Source organism: Diceros bicornis, chromosome X, assembly GCF_020826845.1.
Source record: "Diceros bicornis minor isolate mBicDic1 chromosome X, mDicBic1.mat.cur, whole genome shotgun sequence".
NCBI classification, from domain to species: Eukaryota; Metazoa; Chordata; class Mammalia; order Perissodactyla; family Rhinocerotidae; genus Diceros; species Diceros bicornis.
The window spans coordinates 118,299,281-118,316,859 of NC_080781.1; the positions used below are offsets into that span (position 1 = coordinate 118,299,281).

General features: G+C 35.5%; 1 protein-coding gene across 9 annotated transcripts in view; it reads right to left on the bottom strand.

Moving 5' to 3' along the window:
- SMARCA1 (SWI/SNF related, matrix associated, actin dependent regulator of chromatin, subfamily a, member 1) overlaps positions 1–17,579 on the bottom strand; it is a 68,213-nt gene that overhangs the window by 40,554 nt on the left and 10,080 nt on the right. For 6 of the 9 annotated variants that reach the window (XM_058536684.1, XM_058536681.1, XM_058536686.1 and 3 more), the window contains exons 6-14: positions 16,755–16,934; positions 12,803–12,958; positions 11,525–11,656; positions 10,481–10,549; positions 7,164–7,273; positions 5,598–5,824; positions 4,537–4,658; positions 1,866–1,901; positions 768–920 (exon numbers count right to left, since the gene is read on the bottom strand). In XM_058536684.1, coding sequence (XP_058392667.1) covers positions 768–920; positions 1,866–1,901; positions 4,537–4,658; positions 5,598–5,824; positions 7,164–7,273; positions 10,481–10,549; positions 11,525–11,656; positions 12,803–12,958; positions 16,755–16,934 — 1,185 coding nt within the window. The remainder of the gene's footprint in view (positions 1–767; positions 921–1,865; positions 1,902–4,536; positions 4,659–5,597; positions 5,825–7,163; positions 7,274–10,480; positions 10,550–11,524; positions 11,657–12,802; positions 12,959–16,754; positions 16,935–17,579) is intronic. The other 3 variants (XM_058536685.1, XM_058536682.1, XM_058536687.1) reach the window with 1 other exon arrangement.

Here is a 17,579-nt window from a genome sequence, read left to right on the forward strand (position 1 = left end):
TTTTTCAATTCTCTATTATAAAAGAAAAGGAAGGACTTCTAAGCTATGCCTCATTGGCATATGACTTTAGTTGCTCTCAAAGACTGTCAATTGTCTCATAACTCCTTGGGATTTTGAATGCACAGCTATTTTGCATCTTTTTACTTCTGAAATTATATTTCTTTATCTTAAAATGTGAGTCACACTGACAGAAGTTGCAGCTCTAATTCAGTAAATGACACCATGATGAAAGGTAAGAAAATTGGCTCTCTGATTTTTTTTTTTTAAAAAAAGGATAGAATAGTTTTTGATGGTGTCCTTAGGTAATAAATATTTTTCTGGAATATATTCCTTTGTTATCTTTTTACCTTCTCATCGCAATTGTTTTATTACAAAAGTTAAAATCCGACTTCTTCCAATTTCAGTGCTAAGGATTTTAATATATTTAGTTGTTAAGCAGAACTTTTTAACCCTTTTCATTAAAACACATGTATGTGTCCTCTTCAATATTCAGGATTGGGGAAAAACGACATTTCTGTTTCATGATAAAAGCCAAAATCGAGATACAAATGCTATAGTTGGATTTGGGGTGTGTTTGTTTGTTTTAATTTCCTTTGTTTTTGCAAGTAGCACAGCAACTTTGTTTTCCAGGATAATCTATTTTAACATATACAAAACCTCTCAAAAAATTGTTGTTACCCTTTCATCATAAATTACCTTTGTGCTATATAAATAACAATAGTATTCTGAGTTAAGATAAATTTCTGGCACCATTAAAGATTACTAACCATAGCTTGTAGATCAACCTGTGGATTCCAGTCTGAATCATATAGTATTACCACATCAGCACTTGCCAGGTTAATTCCGAGACCTCCAGCCCTTGTACTCAGCATAAAGATGAATTTGCTACTATTCGGAACATTAAAGGCCTCTATTGCTTCCTTTTTTTTTTTAATTGACACAGGAGATGGAAGAAAAAGAGAGAAAAATCAAATTACCAGAGTACTTAAGAAAGAAATAAACATTTTTAACATGCATACTCAAAATCCCACTTTATAATACTCTTCAATCTTCAAAAATATTTAAGCATCTATCTATATACTATACTGTGTGAATTGCTGTAGAAAGTATATTACATAAAGTTCCTACTCTTTAGAAGCTTACATCAATAGAGACAAACTTAGAACAATCACATAGATAAATTCAACTAAGCAAGTAGTAAATCATTTAAATTATTTCAAAACAATAATAGTAAAAATGTTTTAATTGAGTGAGAGCTGAAATTTACCTAGGGGGTAAAATGTCAGATATCTCAATTTCATTCCCATTATTTTATAAAGGATTAATAAAGAAGGTACAGTTTAGAAGACCAATCAAAAGAGAAAAAGGTTTAGAAATGGGAATGAAAGCAACAGATAAAGGGGAAAGTAAGTAGACTTATTTCCGTATGGTGAAAAAGGAGCAAACGGAAATAATAAGGAATATCAGGAAGGTAATCCAGGGATATTTAGTAAAGCGTCTTAAAAATTAATGGGATGTTAATATCCTTACTATATAAAGATCTCATACAAATTAATTAGAAAAAAAAATTAAGACCCCCCCAATAGAAAAATGAGCAAAACAAGAACAGACGATCCACAGAAGAACAAATACGAATGGCTAATAAACACAAGAATAATGTTAAATCTCACTAGTAATCAAATAAATGCAAATTAAAACAACATAATACCATTTTTTGAAGATTAAAAAAAATGATAATACTCAATGTTGACGAGGGGGCGGTGAGACGGGCACTCTCATACATTGCTGCTGGGAGTGTAAATTGGTACAACCTTTCTGGAAAGCAATTTGGCAATATGCATCAAGAGTCTTAAAAATGTTCATACCCTCTGACCCAGTAATTCCACTTCTAGGAATTTATCCTAAGGAAATAATCAGAAATGTGCACAAAGATTTATGTATAAGGACTTGCACTTTAGCATTATTTATAATAGTGAAAAACTGGAAACAACCTAAATGATCAACAATAAGGGGATAAATTATTTATAGTATGTCCATAGGATGAAATATTACACTAAAATTATTTTTACAATGATTTTTTTTTACTGACATAGGAAAGTACAACATAATGTTGAATAAAAAGTATGAGGATATGGAACTTTATATATACTGTATATAGCATAATATAAATTACTTATATATATTATATATATACATAAAATATTGGCCAGAAAGACTTTTCTTTATTTTCCAAATTTCCTTCGGCAATCACATATTACTTTCATAATCACAAAATACAGGAAGTTATATTTTTAATGAATGGAATGGCATGGTCAAAAGTTGCCGGCAGAAAAGGTGACTCACTGCCACAGTCCATATAGAGGGGACAGTATAGAAAGCAGCATGGTGTAGTGAGAGGCAATTTGGTGTAGAGGAAATAGCAAAAACCTGGACGTGAATAATAACTCTACCATTTATCACATATGTGGTTCTGAGCAAGCATTTAACCTCTCTGAGACACAGTTTCAAGTGGAGAAAATTACACCAATACTTTACTGGGCTGCTGGGAGAATTCAATTGGAACTGTAAGTTGCCCAGCTTATAATAGTTGCTTGACAAATATTAGTTCCTTTCCCTATAAACGTAAGGAGGCCAATTAAGTAAAGGTTACAGGAACTGAGTCAGAGGATGACCAGAGACTTAGCTAGCTGAATTTAGCTGTAGCAATGGAGAAAGGGCAAATCTGAGAGCTACTGAGAAAGAATTGTTTATTAACAGCTAGCAAACAATTAGAGTAAGGAATCAAATGTGGTCTTCCCCTTCTTATTGTGAAAACAAATGAAATGATTGTGTGGACAACAACATAATGGCATTTCCAAAACAAAAAAACGAACAGCTCTGACTTTACTGTATCTAAAGTCAATACATGTAATTCCAAGTCTCTGAAGGTAAAACGTTATTTGAAATTTTAAGAAACCAGAAGAATTTGGGAATAATTAGGTAAAGTCCACATTGTTCATGAGCAGAGAGATTAGTCAGAAATGCAAATAGGCTATTTGAGGTCAGACAGCCTACTCTTCTCCCTCAGTATCATCTTTATTCCAGGAAGAAAGGCAATCTTGAATGGTACTATAATGGCCTATGCTTACTATGGATTTGGAGAAACCTATTCTCAGGAATATATCAGCAATAGCCCAATAAAGCTTCAGGTTATGATTTCAGAGAGAGTAAAATACTACGGATCAGGGAACAATGTAAGCTTTGAAACACCCCCACATTTGTAAATGTTACTGCAACTATTTCCCCACAGTGAGTAGCAGGAAACCCTTAATGCCTGCTGTCGACACTATCCTATGCTATAGCCAGGCTTCAACAAGGAGGTGTGCAAGGGACAGAATGCCCACTGCAGCTGTGGAAGGAGAGGGACAGGGGCTGAGAGTCTTTGTAGCCTGAGAAGGGGCCCTAAAGCTGAGAGATAAAAAGGCCTGTGTGCAATTTCATGACATGGGATATATACTGCAATACAGTTTAAAATGCAATATATACTGTACTACACAGTTTAGAAACTGTATTCATACCTACTATATCCAATGATCATTGGATTGTCAGAAAAAAGAAGCCTAGGTATTAATATTACCCTTATAATACAGTTAAAGATACTGAGGCTCAGAGAATTAAATGGCTTGCATACACTACAAAGTGGTGGAGTTGGTGCTAAAATTCAAGTCTTCTGAAACCAAGTTCAATGCATTTTCCACTATACCATGGAATCACGATCTTTGCCCAGAGCATGAGTATAGACTTAAAACAGAGGCCAAAGACAGAGCCTGAAGGATCACAGAAAAGAGAAGATAAATTAGCAAAGCCCTCCCCGAAAAAAGTGCTTTAAAGGATTTAAAATACATTAGACCCATGACATTTGTGAGGGATAATCTAAAGATCTGTAAGAATTTCCAAATTTGAGAAAGATACTGGGTGCTAGGCTTCCATGTTAGCTAAGCAACTCACTCCTGCACACCAATCTTTTACTACTCTAAGATCCAAATGCATGACAAGCACCCATACCTATGTTGTCCCATTTCAGTTTTACAAAATCTCTGTAAGACTGAGATTATTCCTTTTACAAATTACTATGTTTCATGAGTCTTTAGAGTTGCTCATAAACTGGAAAAATCTGAACTGTTAAACTCCACAAATGGCGAGGGTCTACTGTAGGAGGCAAATCAAGAAAATGACATAGAATCAGAGGTCAAAGACTAAGCTTAGAAACAGTAATCAAAAGGTCAGAGATAGCAGTGGTTAGAGGAGGTAAGGATACAATGGCGTAGTGTCTTTAGATAAGTGAAGATGTCTTTAAAGACCCTGGAAAGGACGATTTGTAAAGAGTCAGGGTAATGGAAGCCAAACTGAAGATCTCAGAGAGAGAGAGAGGTGGCAGTGAAAAATTCAATGAACCTAGCTAAAGAAAAGGCCAAAATTCAAAACTACCTAATGATGAAAAACATGGCTTAATTGAACTCTTATTTCTGAAGTCTTATTTTATTTTCTCTTCCTCACCTCTCTTTCTTCGTGTGGGGTTTGTCCATCCAGTCGACAATACTCATAACCACGCCACATACAATAATCCTCCAAAATATCCAGCAAGCGAGTCATCTGGCTAAAAATGAGAACCCTTGAACCTAAAACATTTCACAAAAAAAAGCAAGTTATTCAACTTGTGTAAAACCAACATGAAAGTTATAAAAATAAAAGTAAACATCATATGCAATATAAATCTACAGCACATGAACACTCCACTAAACACATACAGACCTTCAAGGGATACATACAGAATTATGCATTTGTTGAGTTATGCATTTTTAAGGCCTTCAAAATCCTCCACACATATTGAGATGATTTAAAGTCTGCCTTTACTCCGTCCTGAGAATGAGTGATGGGTCCACACAGTCTTTCACTGGATTACCACAATAGTTTCCCAACTAGTCTCCTCTTTCCAGTCTCTCATCTTCAGTAGATCCCTAATGCTGCTTCCAAGGTTCTCTTCCTAACATACAAGTCTGATCATGTCACTCTCCATGGCCTAATCTTCTATGACTGCCCCTCTACCTTCAAAATAGTCTAAACTTCTTAAAGCATAGTTTAAAAGGCCTTTTGTAATTTGGCCCCAACCATCTTCCCAGATTCATCAACTGCCACTCTACCCCAAATACCATAAGCTCTGCATTCCCTTCTTTCACACCTCTGTTTCATTGCCCTGGAAAACCCTTCCCTTCCTTTTTCCCATGGTTTACTTCCACACATTCTCCAGTGCTCACCTCAAATGTCATCTCTGTGACAACTTCCCCAACTCCCAGTTTCTCAATATATCACAGCACTTATCACAATGAAATGCAACTATTCCTCCTCACTATACCATGAGCTTCTGCAAGGCAAAGTCTGTTGTCTTCTACATCTTTGTATACCCAGCCCGTAGGACAATTCCTGGCAAATAGTAAGTACTCAACAATGTTTGCTGAAGGAGTGAGTGAATGAATGATGAGTGATTATGCAAAATGTTATTCATACACAAGTCATTAATATTAAGCTATTTCATATTAATTTAAATATTTGTAACTTACCCTGTTCTTTGAGTTTGGCCAATAGTTTATCAAGAACTACCATTTTACCACTGTTACTGACAATGTGCTCATCAGTGGTATAAGGTGGACCAGGCTCAGCACCATCAAACAGGTAAGGATGATTACAACACTTTCGAAGCTGCATCAGAATGTTTAAAAGTCGCATCTTGTCCATTTTGCCAGCAGAGTTTAAAACATCAATATCTTTCATCAGGATTTTTGTATACCTAAAGTTTTAAACTATAATTAATCATCAATTATTAGAAAGGTTTAATGTCATCAAGAAACGCCCCTTTGGTTATCAGCTTGGATTCCCATTTAAAGATAAACAACAAGATTTGATTTGAGCCTAAATCTGATCAGTAAAACCAAGAAACTAGTGAATATTTGAGTATCTTAACTTGTATGACGCCTATAAACCTGTTTCCTCCTGCCTTATCATTACTAAAAATTGCCATCAGCTAATAACTAGTCAGACAATTATATCTGATAATTATTCAATAACTACAATATTTGGCAAAAGTTGACATCCAACTTTCACTTGTATGTGCTTAAAACAATCACAATTTCTTATACATGTCTTCATAGATCATTTTTTTCTGCTTCTATAAACATTTTCTATTATCTTTTCTAGACGTTCACCCGGGCAAAAATAGACCTATGTATCCACCTGGACAGTAATAATACTTAATTATAATAATAGCCAACTTGTACTGAGTGCAAGTGCCAGGTATCATATCAAGGGCTTTATATGTGTCATCTTGTTAAATCTTCACAACTCTGAGATACGTACTAGTGTCACCCCCATTTTACACATGGAAATTAGGGCAGCTCAGAGAAGTGAAACAACTTACTCAGGGCCACAGAAAGGACAAAGGCCAGGGTTTGATCTTATATCTGAGTCCAAAGAATATACTCTTCACCACTATCCTAAACTGGCTTCAATAGTCAAGAAATCATTATATGTTATGTGATCTAATTTTATTTATATAAGCAATGTTTTTGCTTCTCTTAGCAGCAATATTACATTATTAACATGTCTAATTTACGATTCCTTGTGACTCCCCTTGTCAATTTCCTGCTTTGCTTGTATTTATCAAACCATTCCAGCTTCTGCTTTTGTAATATCTACAATCACTGATATGTTTTCATTCATCTGATTGTTACTCGTTATTATTATAGTTATTACTATTTTCAATGATGGAAAAAGCAAGAATAACAAATGTGCCAGTGACAGTAACCCCTTTAATTCTCGTAAGCTAAGTATTATTATCCCTATTTTACAGAAGGGAAATTGAGGTTATATAACTTGCCCAAGATAAATAGCTGTTAAGAGGCAAAGCACAGGATTCAAACACAAGTCTACAGACTCCAAGGCCCATGCTCTTTCCCAAAGGTTAAATAAAATACTCATCAATTTTCTATTAAAATATTTGAACTACTTAACTTGCCATTTAAACATAAAATGTAATTTTTGAACTAATGGCACAACTGAACCATTACAAAGCTAATTTTTTAATAAATTCCAATACATAAATAAATTCTAATGGAAATAAAATAGCTCACCATTCTCGTTGCATTTTACTCAGTCCCAAATAAATCTTTATTTCTTTTTTAGGAGGCAGGCTCTTCTCTACATCAGTTTTTATACGACGTAACAAAAATGGTTTTAAAACCTAAAAAGTGATAGTTTTTACAAAAGTTTATAAAACATTTAATATCATAAACTATATATTTCAATGACAACACTCTAATGTGAAATTTACTTCCCACTGCATAATCTGAAAAACACTACCAACATCAGTTGCCAACTTTATTGGTAAAAAAGAACCAAGTAATGGCCACCTAGAAAATCAGAATAGGGGACCTAAATTAGACATTCATACTTTGATGGCACAAAATACATTAAAAATAAAGACAACGTGATTATTGATTATTGAATAAGCATGGAAGAGCATTTTGTGCATGTGTGTGTGTGTGTGAGGAAGATCAGCCCTGAGCTAACATCTGCCAAACCTCCTCTTTTTGCTGAGGAAGACTGGCCCTGGGCTAACATCCGTGCCCATCTTCCTCCACTTTATATGAGATGCTGCTACAGCATGGCTTGACAAGCGGTGCACTGGTGCACACCCGGGATCTGAATCTGTGAAGCCCAGGCTGCCGAAGCGGAACACACTCACCTAACCACTACGCAACCGGGCAGGCCTCAAGAGCATTTTTTTTAAATCTGCTGTCACGTAGTTTTTTTAAACCTTCGAGGAAATATGAAGTCAGAGTATGGATCAGAGAGTTTCTAAAAGTGAAATAAAAATGCAGGACACTTCAAAATGGTTAAATATATGAATGAGGATAAAATGGTTCAATGTTAAGGAAGATATGGATGAACAGAGAAAAAAGATGAAATAATCAGTGTATACCTGGAAGACAGATTCTATCACAAGAAAATAGCAGTGCTACCATCCATAGAGAATCTGCAATGTGCCAGACAGTGCACTATGAACTTTACTTAGCGTACTGAAGCCTTAGGATAAATCTTTGAGAGAAATGTGATTATTTCAATTTTAGAAACACCACCAAAGTCACTTTGCTAGTAAGCGGTAGAAGCAAAATTCAAACCCAGATCAAGCTGATTCTAAAATCAGCTCAGCCCCTGATTTGCTTTTGTCAGTCTGGGCAAGTTCCTTAACCTTTCCAAGCTTGTTTCCCCATTCATTCATCAAAAAAAAAAATTATGATATATGTATATGCCAAGCATTTCTAAACACAGATAATGACACCTATTTCCAAGGCTGCTGTAACAATTTGTAGTAGTACATGTGTAGAGCTTAACCACAAGCTGTTATTATTATAGATCTATGGGCGATAAGGAAAAGGGAAAAGTAAAAGACAACTTCTAGTCTCTGGTTCGGGCCTCTTAAGCTTGTCTAAGAGAGATTTTTAAGAGTTTAAACTGCCTGTGAGACATGTAGGCAGAAAGACTCAGAAGGCAGTGGGATATGTAAGTCTAGAGCTAGAAGAGAAATATGGAGAGAGAAATTTGGAAGTTAGAAGTGTATAGGTGATAGCTGAAACCATGGAAGTGGATCCCCAAAGAAAGTCTGTATGAAAAAGAAAGTCCAAGACAAAGCCATACAAAACACTAAACTTTCAGGGACAAACAGAGAAAGAAAAGTACATAAAAGGGGACTGATAGGAGTAGCCAAAGTGGTAAGAGAATATCCATTCCATTCCCAGAAATCAAACAAGAAAGAGTGTCAAGGAGGAGGAGTGGTTAGCAGTGCTACATAGTCCAGAGAATCCAAGATACTGACCAGAAAGTGTACCCTGAATTCAGCAACTGGAAAATCATTGAGGACCTTGCAAAATAAGCTTCAGTTGTGTGGAATGGATAGAAGCCAGTGGTCAATGGATTCAAGAGTGAATAGAAAATTAGGCAGTGGCTATGGAGAGGATAAACTACTCTTTCAAGAAGCTTAGCTATCAAAGGAAGAAACGAGAATCACAGCTAGAGAGGGACAGTGTTGAGGGAGTACTGTTTTGTACATCAGTGAGGGTGGGTGGCTATGGGTGGGGGTTTGGATTTGATAAGGGAGGTGTTTGAGATGTTGAGGGAGAAGAGCCAATATGGAGGGAGAGGTAGAAAATTCAGTCAATAAAAAGGATAAATCATGGGGAAACGTCCATAAAGAAATAGGAAGAGATGAGATCCAGGGTTCACATTGAAAGAATTAGCCACCGACCAGAGACAGAATACCTCTTCCCCTCAGGCAGAAGGTAACACAGATGCAGATACCTGTGGAAGATGGATAGCCTTGAAGGAGTTCCTACCTAATGACTTCTGACTTCTCTTTGAGAAGGGAATGATACTTAGCTGCTGAGAGAGAAATAGGGTGGGGGATACTTGGGATAGAAGTCTTGGGGAGATTGAGACAGGTCTGAAATAGCTGTTATAGGAAATGGGAAAGAATGCTGTACAAGGCCATATTGAAGGATCACCAGCGTCATCAAATCCCAGCTTACATTAGGAACATGAAATTGTAATGGTTCCAATCTATACAGTTGTATAATCTTCTTTATCAGTGTTGAGCAGCCCCAGGACAGAGTAGGTCACTCTGCTAGTAAGTGGTAGAAGCAGAATTCAAACCCAGAGGACAGAGACACAGTTACATTACTCTATTTTAGGGCTTTTAGGGCAGAAATGGCAGATGGACAAGAGAGCAAGGGAGTTTGGGAGTTTTGGCAAAAGAGTGGTTCAAGTGATAAAAAATGGGCTCATTGCTGGATACAGAAAAAAGTAACAACAGAAATGGGTTGATGGATGGGGAAAAAAAGCAGGGATCAGGAACTGAAGTTCTCTGTAAGAGAACAGAATAGGTACAAGAGTAACATGAGTGTAAGAGCTAGAAGGATATGAGAAGCTGTTATCAAAGAATGGAAAACTGGTGTTTAATGAATGTGAGGGAGTCACCTGGTGATGAGTACATGACAAAGAGAATGGGTGGAGAGGGAACCTGCAAGATAACTTGAGCTTCAAAGTAATAGTTCTATACATGACAGTGGAGAAGTAGCGGCTTACAAGTGGCTCTGGGGAACTAGGAGAATACTGATGCGATCTCGAGGACCTGTGGAGTGTGAGAGAGTGAACAGCCTCTACTGGAGAGGACCACGTTATCCATGGGTGAGAGCTGAAGCTAAAAAGCTGTTCCACAGACAGGCTGAGGATATAGTGGAGTTTGTTTCCCAAAGAAGGATGTTGGGAAGGAGAAGCAGTGAGACTGAGCCACAAGGCAAACCCACAAGTTCAAACAGATTCTATGGTAGTTTGTTTTCTGGCTCAGTTATACATATTTAATTAATAAATTTTCTTGTCTGCTATTACTTACTGCATGAAGTCTTTCCACAAGTTTTTGATCACCAAGACAATTTTTAGTGTCAAACCAAGAATCAAAGTCCTGTGGAGGGGTGAAAATTCTGCAGTAAGTGCACAGTTTGGGTTATTTTTAATAAATTTGGTATTCTATAAATTCTTATACAACTGATACAGAAATAATTCATTTTAAAAGCACTTTCAAAAATATGTTAACTGTGATGGCCAATATTATTTACTTCTGAAAATAGATAAAATACTGGAGCAGTTAAAAAATTTGAACCCCATTATACAGAAACTCCATCAGCAGTTTTTCCTTAAAAGGCTTTTATTGGGCTTATCCATACCATAGTAACATTATATCCAGTTCAGCAGAGTTGGAGTCAGAATATAAAATCGAAAACATATAATGCTAATGAAAAAGTTAATCAAACAATAAAAATGAATGAAAAGCAAGGTAAGGTATACAAACCAATGAATAGCTGAACTTGGTACTTTTTATTATCAATTAACATCAGTAATGACAAAAATCAAGCTCCAAAGTCCTTAAATCATTCAATTCAGTTTGCTGCACTAGCATAAACTTGTGTTAATGATACAAACAATGTAAATCATACATTTACAAAATACATTGTGCTTTCAAATCACACATTATGAGCTCTTTAGTACTCACCAAATGTTAATGCTTACAATAATCAAAGATCATGTTAAAGACTCCACCTGCCAAACTAGTATGCAGAAAGCTCTTCCAATTTAACTAAAAGAAAATTTTGAATGCGCTATTCTGAACTCAGCCTATCTCATATCATAACTTGTGGGAGCAATCTGATACAGGCAAAGTTTAACAGGCAGGATAATCTCAAAGAAAAGAAACATTATTTCTCTAAATATCCGCATTTGGAAAATTTGTACTTAAGAGCTCTTTTCTGAGAAAACAAAAACACAGATAAAGAATTACAAATGAAAAAGAACTATAAATTTCAATCTACAATCTACGCTTTGAAAACAATTGTCTGTGAGCATAAAAAAATTATACTTATAATGTCTGACTTAAACTTACATCTGCAGAATTAAAGACATCAGGCAATAAAAAGTTGAGTAACGCCCAGAGTTCGTGCAGATTATTCTGCAAAGGTGTTCCAGTTAGGAGCAAGCGGTTAGTTGACTTGAACTCACGAACAATCTCTGAAAGCTAGAAAAATAACAGTTATGTTAATGTTGTTTTATTTATTAGGATGTTCAACGTTCAGTTCTTTATCCAACCAATGCATTTTCTGAATAAAATAAAACTTGAAAATAAATTTTCTGTGGAAAAATATCCTAGTTCAGGTGACAGTGCCACAGTGAAGCACAACTGAACCAAATATTCTGGGCATTTCTACCCTTACAAGAATGCAGATCATAGTCATACCTGAGACCCCCCCCCCCACTTCAAAACATTTTTTCTCCGTTTTGGGTCCACAGAAACAGAACACTATGGAATCCAGGCTAGTCACTTTACACAATAATACTTCCTTCTCCCCGCCAATCATGTTCATCTACATGCCTAGTCAAGTTCTAACTTGACCTGGTCACAATTTTTAAGCAGCTGAGTTGAGCCCATTTTCCCTGATATCTAATATTAACTTTCTAAATATAAGATCTCAAATTAAAGTATAAAAAGTATAAAAGAACGGTAATTTTATCAATAAAAATGCACATGTTTATAACGCTCTTAAATAAATAATTATTCTCTAACATGCACCTTCTTATCGGCTATTAGTTCCAATGTGAAATTAGTATGATCCACCTGGGGGTTTTGCTCCAGTTCTGTCCCTGTTTCTCCCAAAGTAGCCCAGAGATCCAAAGAGAGGTTCACCATAATAACTGATGCTTTTCCTACTGTTGATGGAGTTGAATGGCAAGAAATATTGACATTTTTCAATGTTAACACCACACTCTAATTCACACAAGTCAGATAATTCCAGGGAATTATTTTTTCTAATCCATATGAACATACATAAGGTAGCTCCTCAATAAAAAATAAATAAATGCAAATGACATTTGTATGCCAAATATTACCAAAATATTAAAATACTGTATTACAACAGAGTTAAGCTGCAACAGGTATAGCCAATAAACACCTAATTTTCTTTACATTAAAATCTGTGCTCAATTTTCATTTGTATTATATTCAATAATTTAAACTTTAAAACCATTTTAAAAACTGATTTTCATTCACATTCCATGAATAAAATCACAATGTTTCATCACATATTTATTTTGAATAAAGAGAAGTAAACAAACAGATGTGGCAGTTAAAAGAAAACTTTAATAAAGATATTGAGAACTGGCTTACCTTAGACTTTTCATTCTTTATTCTGTGAGCCTCATCAATGACTAGGTATCGCCAATGAAACTTTTTGAATACAGATTTTTCTTTAATTACCATCTCATAAGAAGTAACACAAACATCCCATTCTCCTGGCATCATTTCATCACGAATAAAAGCAGCCTAATGCAAAATAAAGTTCCTTATATTAGAATATACTGACAAGATGACCACAGAATTAAAGCAGCAAGAAAATATTAAGACTTCTAAGAGACTCTTGGAATCATTTGGTCTCATCCATTCTAGAGATAAAAAAAACTGAGGCCCCAACATACCTTTGTGGCCAGTTATCTGGATGATATGCTAATGTATTCATCAACAAAAGACAAGCAAAGGCTTCCCTTAAACGAGTACAGCATATTCAATGAACTGGAGAAGTTCATATCACCAGAAGACGACTAAATTACCAGGCTCTTACTTCATACCAAGGGGTCCAAAAGGACATGGGCAAAGTAACTGCTTTCTGAATACCATATTCTTACCAAGATCCAAGCATTACCAACATAATATAGTTTCAACAAATGGAAAAAACTCAATATACACGAGTGATTCCAACCTTTTGAGATCTCCTGTACGTTCCTTCACTTTCTAGCAGGGATGAGTCATATGTGTTAAGGGGTCATGAAAGCCCATTAATGTTTTTGTGAACTTCCTGATGTTGTTATGAGGCTAAGAATGTGATTTTATAAAAGGGACTTGCTCTACCTAGTACAGGAGGCTATTTAAAACGGTGAGACTATTTACAACTATTTTTAAATCTTCACAGGCAGTGGTCATTGTGGTAGCCAAGCTGACTGAGAATATTTCTAACTCATATGAACTGAATTCCAGATGTTATAGGTCAAAATAAAACCCCAAAAGTTAACAGGGAGCAGCAAAATCTATATTGAGAAGGGGCTGATTAGTACTGTAAATCTGAAATTACTGTGCATAAAAAAATTAACTGTTCACTGCTAAGTCATTATTTCATAAATTCACAGTTATGCACCAAACACACTGTGGACTCATTAACAAATATTCACTGAGTGCCCACTATGTTTAAAAGGACTGCCTGGACTAAAGTAGAGAACAGAAAAAAGGCCTTTGCAGAGATCTCACCTGCACCCTGGGAAGTGGTCATATTAAAAACAATAAGTAAGACATTAGGGAATTCGAGATAAAATAAAGAGAACCCAGGGTGCCAGACCCCATTTGGTCCTGCAAACACCTTATCTTTGTTTGATTTTGTGAAACACTTAGTTTAACGGTTCCTCCTACAGTTTCATGGAACATAACGCATATTTTCAATTTAAATTAGCTCTGCTTTGAAATTTGTGTAACTATTTGATAGATTTTAGAGTTAAATATCTTGACAGAATATTAAACATTACATAATCCAAAAGCTGTGATTTTATAGGTGACAAAATTAAGGCCCTTCAAGATTTACTCAACATCACACAGTCAGTAGCAAAGCCAGAACTAAAACCAGATCACGTGTTTCCATGTCCATGAACTTTGATGCCTCTGGAGTGGAAAAGGAAGGGGTCAAAAAACCATGTTTGGGAATCACACCTCTATATATTTCAGGACTACCTTAGCATCAGACAGGATCAGAAGCTATCTCTAATAATATCCCAACTCAATTAAATAGCTCTTGTAGCCTACATCAAATTTTTTATTACTAAAATATTGACCTCATAAAATTTTTAAAGAGAGCCAGGAGACTAGAAAGACCCAATATATCTATCCCATAATGGTACCAACGTTCAAATCTGTCTATAAATAATGATCTAGATTTTCTCTATACATACTGACATCAATGTCTAAGTGTTGAATATGGCACATTATTTATATAATTAATAATTACCGGTTTTCAAACTCTTTTGACCATGGACCACAGTAAAATTACATTTTAGATTGCAATCCAGTATACACATACATGTTCAAGAGTGTGTATACAGAAAGAAGTAATATGTATCCTTGCTATGTTTGAAACAACACATTCATCTTCCAGAGTGTGTATATAGAAAGAATATGTATCCTTACTATATTTGAAACACTTTGCTATTTTCTATTCCATTCTATCTCAATGTTTTAAAAAATTTTTGTCACCATCCACTAAGATTAATTCCCAACCTATTAATGAGTGGCAATTTGAAAAACACTGACTTTGAAGATTAGTTTTCAAGATTAAGAAATTTTTGAAGCCAGCAGAAGAATCCCAACCTCCCATGTGGTAGAGATAGGGCAGTCACAAATTAAATGCATCCACTTTTAATTTAAAAACTCCCAGAGGGGCCGGCCCAGTGGCGCAAGCGGTTAAGTGCTCGAGCTCCACTGCAGTGGCCCGGGGTTCGTTGGTTTGGATCCCGGGCACGCACCGACGCACTGCTTGTCGAGCCATGCTGTGGCGGTGTCCCATATAAAGTAGAGGAAGATGGGCACGGATGTTAGCCCAGGGCCAGTCTTCCTCAGCAAAAAGAGGAGGATTGGCATCAGATGTTAGCTCAGGGCTGATCTTCCTCACACACACACACAAAAAAAACTCCCAGAGATAACTTCATGAAACCCTTAGATTTCATATAACATAGTTGAAAACCACTGACATACATCTTTACTGAGACATTATGAAAACACAAGCCTAGACATTTCTCTTTTGCTTATGATCTTCGAGAAATAATTTCAGCAAAAAACCAATACTTCAGAAAAGCAAACTTTTATAAGGAGTGGTATTACATTAAATACTAGCAGTGATGAGAAAGAGTTCTAAGTGACTAATTTGCTACTGGGAAATATTAGGCATAGGGAAGAATCAAGCCTATAATTCTAAATTTATGATCCCAGTATTTCAATATTTAAATTATTTATAAGTTAAATGTAAATAAATATAAGTAGTTTTTCTTGAAGCAAAATGGTAAGAATAAAATTATAATTCATTATGCTACCATTCTTTTGAGGATATCCTTTGATGACCTATCTAAATATGTAAAATAGAATAAATCTTTAAACTATGTTCTCTAGAGGCAAAGTAAAGACAAAGTTTAATAATCTGCTTTCTAAACTGATTATTCATTTTGGTATTTTTGCATAATTTATTATTTTTAGATTAATTCTATAGTCCTAAAATAACTGTAGCCTACTAGATTGACAAATATCTAATTTAAGCAAGAGCCCAGAGTTTCTCTATCTAAGAATGTATGCAGACATGTATTTTTCTATTCAAAGACCAAAACTGAAAGCTATGTCTATGCGTAAACACAAAACACAAAGCTGTCCGTACAAAGAGAAAAGGTTCCACTGGTATGTGAGCGCATGCGGGTGGGTGTGTGTATGTATACCAAGTGAAAGCCAAAAGTCGAAAATTTAAACATAAAAAATTGTCATGCAAATTTACACATTTTTGGGTCAAATAGCAGAAATTATACAGTCATTGATAAGATATACTGTCAATAAAATAAGATTTGTTTTATAAAAAGTTACTTAAAAGTGCAACTCGAAAATGTAACAGGGCACATGTGTACAGTGACAGATGGTAATTAGTCTTTGGGTGGTGAACATGATGTAGTCTACACAGAAATCGAACTATAATGATGTACATCTGAAATTTATATAACGTTATAAACCAATGTTAGCTCAATAAAAATAGTTAAATAAAAATTTTAAAAATGCTTAGGTTAATGAGCTAGTTAAAAGTAAATGCACATAAACACAATACTGGATTGTCTGTTACTAATAGGTAACACATCTACCTCATAGGAGTGTTGTGAGAACTAATTAACAGATAAAAAAGCACTTAGAACTGAGCCTAACATAGAGTAAGCACAACTTAAGTGTTATTAAGTAGTAGCCAACTTAAATGTCTTTTATGGCAATAGCATGCAACTTAACCCCAGAAAAGATGTTATTCTCGATTGCCTTTTTAAACCTGTTTATCACTTACTCTCGCATCCTTGTCTCCGACGAAACAAATAACACGGAGAGATGGGACCCATCGCTTAAATTCATTCATCCAGTTATGTAAAGTAGACTTTGGAACTAAAACCATGTGAGGTCCGGGAATGTTTCGGTAATGTTTCAGGTAACCAAGCAAAGCAATCGTTTGTAAAGTCTTACCAAGACCCTGCATTATCATCACAAGGAAAAAAATCCATAAATGTTTTTTATTAATGCAACATTTTGTTAGTAACAAGATTACAAAAGATATTTGCCAACTATCTCACATAGGGAAAAGTGAAAAGGTCTTTTTTTTTTTAAAGTGAATAACCATTCCAATTCAGTACTTACTGTGAGCACAAAAAGAAACCAGGAACGTGCAGGTGGAAAGTTGCTCAACAAAGCAACTTTCTATTTAGGAGACTTACCCCTAAAGGAGCAAGCAATCTACTATATAATTGTTTCTACTGGTTGCAAAATTAGGAATCTTGTGTATATATCTCATCAAGACTCATTTCCTTTACCAGCCTGCTTACATACCAGTCTTTCTTTCCCATTGACCTCAACATTATTACAGCCTACCCATGAAATATTCAGACTATGCATCAAGAAGCTTGTAGCTCTGTACTTGCATCTCTGTACTTACACACTTGAAGACCTACACAACCATAAGAACAGAACATAAAAGAACTTGGCAGCCAGAAAGGACCTTAGAGATCACCCAGGACAGAGGACTTTTTAAAAAATAATATATTGGGGCCGGCCCCGTGGCTTAGCGGTTAAGTGCGCATGCTCCACTACTGGCGGCCCGGGGTTCGGATCCAGGGTGCGC